Raw genomic sequence first — 6,884 nt, forward strand, 5'->3', positions numbered from 1 at the left:
CCCCGGGATCCTACCCCAAATCAAACCCCCCTGCACCCTGTCCCCTGACTGCCCCCCGCAACCCCCTACCCCACCCCACCACCACCGTGCGCGCTGCCTCGCCCCCTTACCATGCCGCTCAGAATGGCAGGCGCTCGCAGCCCCACTGCCCACGCGGCGGCATGGCTGCAGGGGAGGGGGAACAGCTGGGGAGGGACCGGGGCTAGCCTCCCAGGCCAGGAGCTCAGGGGCCGGACAGGACAGTCCCACGGGCCGGATGTGGCCCGCGGGCCGTAGTTTGCCCACCTCTGGGCTAGGGGCTTCTGCCAGAGACAATTGGTGGCTGCTGAGAGTGGGGGGACACCATTAAAAAGTTCGCCGCCCCCCCAGTAGTTTGAGTTCACACACACCCTGGCACGCCCCCCTTCCCCTCAGCGGCAAACACCTGGGAGCTGCAGGGAGGGGCCACTGCTTTAGCTCTGCAAGGACAGACAGCACCAAATGCAGCAGGTTCCAGCTGTTTGCAGCTGTCTCTGCCCATGGCCGCAGGTCCAAGCTTGCTGGCTCCAGCAGCTGCCTTGCAGGGAGGGGCCCAGTAGCACTATGTGACAGCGCGGGGCCAGCAAACCCTGGCAAACATCAGGAAACGTCACACGTCACCTCTGGCTTCTGCCCAGCAGGGAGGGATTCTTGGGGCTTCAGCCCCACTGGGTGCACTTGCTGGGGCTCTGGGCTTCAGCTGGAGTGGGGCTGAGGCGCAGGCAGGCACGTCCCAGCTTTTGAACTTCTGAAGATTGTCGTATGTGGCTCAGAGGGTCAGTAAGTTTGGCCACTCCTGGTTTATTAACGTCACTGGGAGATTGCTAGTGGCTTCAGAGTGTGCTCCGGTGGTTAGCAGACAGGACTCTGGGCTTCTACTTAGGGCCTTCCACTGCCTCCCCGTGTGACCTTGAGCAATTCGCTTTACCTCATGTTGCTCATCAGCAAAGATTGTGAGGGTTCTCCACGGAGCATTGAGAGCCCAGGGATGGAAGGTTTGTTTTATTATTAGGAACCCAAGAGAGAATCCTTGTTTGTTGTGGTGACACAAATTCTGGATCTAGAATGCTAGTGGGTGGATTGTAGGCCACATGTGTGGGTCTGCGCCGGGAGCTGGGAAGAGCCGAGACGGCGGGAGCCTGGACATGTGTGAGTTGTCTTGATTGTCACGTCTCTCATCCGAATGCAGAAACCCAGGGTCTGTGGCCATTCTTTTTTTAGAGTCTGTGAGCAAAAATCATCGGTCTGTTATAAAAGCCTTTTGCTCCCGTCTCTCTCTGTCTGTCTCTTGAACTGAGAAAGAGTGAGAGAGACAGAGGGCCAGTCACTCATGCTGCCGTGCCGTTATGTCAAGCCGGTGTCTGAATTTTTAAAAATTGCCATGTTAGTGTCTTGCATAGGCTCAGTGGCATTCATATTTATGATTGATGCTGAACATTGGGGACTGCACAGCGATCATTTGTCTTGCTGCAGAAATTAGTTTGTGTTTCAAGAGATTCGCCAGGCCCTGAGGAACAGTGAGGCAGGTGCAGTGATGCTGTAATAACCCACACAGAGCAAAAAGAAAATGGGGGACGAGGCTTGCGGGGGGAGGGGGCGGGGGGGTTGAAAATCACAGCCCAGCCCTAACATACGTGACTAACTTGTAATCAATAAAACACAAAACTCTAACAGCTGTTGAAAGGGAATTAGAGTAGCACTCTGCTCTGTCCTACCATCAAAGTCGACAGCAGAATCAGGCCAATGCTGAGACGTTGGACGATCCTGCTTCCATTGCTCAAACCAACTTCCAGCAGTAGCCGCTCTTTGCTGGAATCCCTCCTCCACGGGGACCCCTCCCCGGCATCTAGACACAGGCCAGACTTAGGCCTTGTCTACACCAGAAAATGCTGCGTGTGTTTTCACATCGGGTGTAGCTGCCTGGGTTTTAGAAAGAACTGAGGTCTAGTGGAGACTAGACAAATGGTTCTCAAACAGGATTCAGACCTGGAGGGAAGAAGTCTGCCTGGAATGGTTCACAGCACTGCTTCTGGCACAGCACGTCACCTCTCCTCTGGGCAGGTCACACCCTCCATGGGTCAGAGTTACTGCTGGGACAAGCCAAAGCCCCTATCCCAGCTCCTATTTCCATGGTGGACTGAACCACAGCTCCAGGTCTGAAATCCCCCTCCCACCCTCATCCTCAGCTCAGGGCTTAGCTTTTTTTAATTTCTGGGGGCACTGAAAAGTCGATCCGAAAAACAGGAACCACTTGCAGAAGCTGGAGGGGGGGAGGGCTCATATCAACCATAATTCCACCCCCCACCCCCCCGGGTATGATCATATCCAGAGCAGAGGCGAAGTGTGGTACTTGGAAGCACAAGGCACCTGTTGATCTTCCTGCCGGGGCAACAGGCTGCATTAATTTCAGAGCAGCAAGAGCAAGCGCAAAGAATTGAAAATCGGGCTGAGCAGGAAGGCCCTTCGGATGCTCTTCTCTCGGGGGCTGGGAGAGGGGTTTTGTCAGGGGCAACAGAGACCTCTCGTGCCTGATTACGCCTCATGGACAGCCGGAGAGACGAGCCTCCCAAACACTTACTGCTGGGCACCATGGTTCATAGAATCATAGAATATCAGGGTTGGAAGGGACCTCAGGAGGTCATCTAGTCCAACCCCCTGCTCAAAGCAGGACCGATCCCCAATTTTTGCCCCAGATCCCTAAATGGCCCCTCAAGGATTGAACTCACACCCCTGGGTTTAGCAGGCCAAAGCTCAAACCACTGAGCTATCCCTCCCCCCATGTCATGCATTGCTACTGCATGACAACCGCCCCAGGTCCTTCTAGCAACAGCCCCGTGGTAGCAAAAGAAGCAACCTGGGCCCAATCCTCCCAGTCATTGGCTTCCAAAGGACTGAGGAACAAGGAGAGCAGACCTGAGCTCTGGCTTGCACAGAGGTGTAACATTTCTTGTACACTGAGTGAACTCCATAGTAAATCCTTGACCAGTGAATTGTCCGGTGCTGAAGGGGCGAGATAAGCATTGACTACAAAACTGCCTTTCTCTTTCTCTCGTGTCTCCCGGAGTTCTGTCATGCTAGACCAGTGGTTCTCAGACCTGTGTCATGTGACCCCTTTCACACAGCAAGCCTCCTTAGAAAAGAAAAACACTTTTTAATATATTTAACACCATTATAAATGCTGGAGGGGTTTGGGGGTGGAGGTTGACAGCTCACGACCCTCCATGTAATAACCTTGCGACTCCCTGAGGGGTCCTGACCCCCAGTTTGACAAATCCTGTGTTACGTGGAGGCGCTGAAGATCACATGGTGTCAATGACAGCCCCAGTGTCTAGTAAATATGCTTGAGCTCATGTCCGAGCAATAACAGGGACTTACCAACTCTCTGCAGGGGCCCCAAAACACACAAAGCCCCAAGCACACGCTCGCTGCTGTTTAGATAGGCCTGCAGGACTAGGAACAGCCAAACTGGATCATCCAGTCCAGAATCATCACTGGGAGAGTGCCCTACACCAGAGAATATCTCCTAGTGAGAAATTATGGAATAACCTGTCCATGGAGGAAGTTTCTCCCTGACTCCTGTCAGTTAAGGTGTTGGATCGTGCCCTGAATGTTTAATCCCTTCTATTTTTCCCTAACACAACAGTGATTCTTATTATCCATAGATCTGTCCAATCCTTTTTCAATCCTGCTAAGCTCTTGCCCTCAGCCATATCTTGTAGCGATGAGTTCCATAGGTTAGTTATGCTTTGTGGAGAAACGAAAGAAAGAAAGAATTTCCTTTTCATCAGTATTAGATTTGCTGCGTTTCAGTTCCATTGGCTGTCCCCTAGTTCTTGTTTTACCAGAAAGAAGAGAAAGGAGCACCCAGTCTATCTTCTCCCTCCTCTTCATTACTTTGTCTCTCTCCACCACGTCCCCTCTTACCCGCCTCCTGTCTTAACTACATACCACTCCTTCCCAGTTGAACTGCCTGCTCTACATTCCGGCTCATCTGCGGCCTCTCCGAAAGAGCATATTTTTCAGGCTGCCCTGAAACTGGGCCGAAAGGGAGAAGCAGATGAGGGGGCTCACGGAGCAGTTGGAATAGGCGAGCACCATGGCCAAACTGGAGGCCACGAAAGCTGCAGGCGTCTGAGAGAGGCGATGAGTGGCAGAGAGGCAGATCACCACAGAGCAAGGGATCCACATCAGCACAAAGACCGTCACCACGGTCAGTATCATGACAGTGGCCTTCTGGTTGAGTTGGGTGCCCCCTGACGAATGGCCCTTGCGGGTGCTCCGGCACCAGAGGGACTGGACAATCCTGGAGTAGCACAGGAGCAACAGCAGCACAAAGGGGAAAAAGGCAACGCCCCCGAAGAGAAGGAAGTAGAGGAAGGTTTGCTCCGGGGTCAGGAGGAGCACGCAGTAATGGGCGTCTCCAACTGCCATGACCCTTTGGTGCAGCCAATTGGGGATGGAGACAAAGAAGCCCAAAAGCCACATGCTCATACACAGCAGGAGCCTCTGGACCTTACTGGTGGAGAAGGAGCAGGTGGGATGGACCACGGCCACGTAGCGCAGGATGGATATGGCCACCATGCTGTAAAAGCTGCAGAACATGGTCCACATGGAGAGGCTCTGGCTGCTGACACAGACGGCCACACCCATCTGCCAGTCCTCCTGGAGAAAGGTCAGCAGCAACACTGTGACGTTGTAGAGGAGGAAGAGCAGGTCAGAGACGGTGATGTTGACCATGAGGGTGCTGGTCAGGATGGAGATGTGGCTGCTGCTGCTGCTCTGGAGACCCTCGATCAGGACCAGCAGCAACAACAGGTTTCCTACAAGACCGACTGACAAGATCAGGCTGCAGAAAGTGGCAAAGACGTACCTGAGCTGCCTCACGGTCAAGCCAAAGAAGCTGTGTTCCGTGCCGCGTGCGGCGGTGGCATTGAGGGGGCTGTCGAGGGCAAGGAAGACAACGGCCGTGGTGGCTGGGAAATCCATCGTTCCAGCTTGACTGAAAGGAGAGCAACAGAGTCTAGAATAATAATAAACAATAATACCCAAAGGGTCCTGCTGTCGTACCTGCCCTCTGACCATCCCATGCACTTTACAAACATTGCAGCAGCCCTGGCAGGAAGGGGATTAGCCTAATTTTACAAATGGGGAAACTGAGGCACACAGGAGCACTAATTTACCCAAAGTCATGCGAGGAGTCAGTAAGGGCAGGGAACAGACTCCAGGAGTCCCACTAGTGTGACCAGAGAGCAAGTGTGAAAATTGGGACAGGGTTGGGATGGGGTAATAGGCGCCTATATAAGAAAAAGCCCCGAATATTGAGACATCTGGTCACCCTGGTCCTGACTCCTTGTCGCTGTGCTTAGCCCGATGTGGGCAGGGATCGCCCTGTGCAGATCCACCAGCCAGGTGCGACCTCGCTAGAGAGACGTCACCAGAACTCTGCTCAGTCTGCCATGATCATTCACTATGAGGCTACTCCTGAATGGCTCTTCTCCGGCTGCTGAGTTACTACCCATCCCACCGCCCCCCCATTGTGCAAAACAGCAGCTCCAGTGTCTTGCTCAGTTCTGCATATTGGGCACCTTTGAGTGCCAGCAAGTACTCAGCACCCTTGCCTGCTGCAGGGCACATCCTGTCTAGGGGATGGGTTAGTCCTATTTCCCTTCTGATTCTTTGAGAGCGCACACTGCAGTGTAGCTGCTTCAGGGCTCCCAGTGTCACCCACCCGCACGCAGTGACCCCCTCTAGTGGGCTGATGAGCCACCCCAGCCTTGGCTCACAGAGCTGGGTCAATAAACTCAAGGGATAGAGACTTGTGTGGCTGGATCCAGAGGGGCCAGGTTTGGTCCCTGCCTGCTGTAGCCTGCTGCTCCACCAGAGAGAGGAGCTTTGCTGCTGGTCAAGCTGCCACAGGCTGGAGAACGTGGTTACAACATAAGAACGGCCATAGTGGGTCAGACCAAAGGTCCATCTAGCCCAGTATCCTGTCTTCCAACCCTGTTATGGTCTTGGCCTTCACAAGGAGCTCCTTGGTCTGGCAAGGAGTCCCACAGGCTGACTGTGCGCTGTGTGAAGAAATACTTCCTTTCCTTTGTTTTAAACCTGCTGACTATTAATGTCATTGGGTGAACCCTCGTTCTTGTGTTGTGAGAAGGAGTAAATAACACTTCCTTATTTACCTTATCCACCCCAGTCATGATGTTACAGACCTCTATCATATCGCCCCTTAGTTAAACAAAAGCCTTGTTCTTTGAACCTGCAACCAGGCGCCTGGTGGGGGAAATCCTGAGCCCTGAACACGCAGATGCTGTTTTACATGCAGTGACATCAGCCAGGTACTGTGGGGCCAAGTGACTCTTGACTTTAAATAATGGGAAAAGAACAAACCACGAAGGAACACGAGTAAGATCGCCATGAGACTGAGTACAACACCCCTACTACACAGCCATCTGAACCCACCAGAAATCGGCCGTCTGCAGACCGTGGAAATGTAAAGGTACAGTAACCAGAAAACAAAATCCAGAACGTAGCTAGGTAAACCCCACCACCACCACCCCCCATCCTCAACTAGCTCTTTGAGCCGCCTTCTGATTAGGCAGAAATATGTTTTGAGAAAATAACTTTTTGAAATAAACTCATCCATTTCTGCTCCCTCCCTTCTCCTCCCCTTTCCGCTGACCCCTCATCTCTCTGGCAAGCCGTTTATTTCCTAGTTCGCTGCCCTGGGGAGTCGACTGAGCAGATGAAGAGTCTGTCCTCTCTCTTTCTTTTCTACAACAACATCTGATTTGCAGAAGCAGCGTATGTGTCCTGTCAGCTCACTGGGAGGAAGGGCCGGCCCTGCATTCACATTCTGGGCATCA

General features: G+C 53.1%; 1 protein-coding gene across 1 annotated transcript; it reads right to left on the reverse strand.

Moving 5' to 3' along the window:
* Positions 1-4,005: 4,005 nt before the first annotated feature.
* On the reverse strand, positions 4,006-5,004 carry LOC141975826 (galanin receptor 2a-like). The gene has a single exon (XM_074936488.1). It carries the CDS (start codon positions 5,002-5,004, stop codon positions 4,006-4,008), a length of 999 nt encoding a protein of 332 aa, XP_074792589.1.
* Positions 5,005-6,884: the final 1,880 nt, after the last annotated feature.

This window comes from Natator depressus, chromosome 21 (genome assembly GCF_965152275.1).
Source record: "Natator depressus isolate rNatDep1 chromosome 21, rNatDep2.hap1, whole genome shotgun sequence".
Taxonomy (NCBI): domain Eukaryota; kingdom Metazoa; phylum Chordata; order Testudines; family Cheloniidae; genus Natator; species Natator depressus.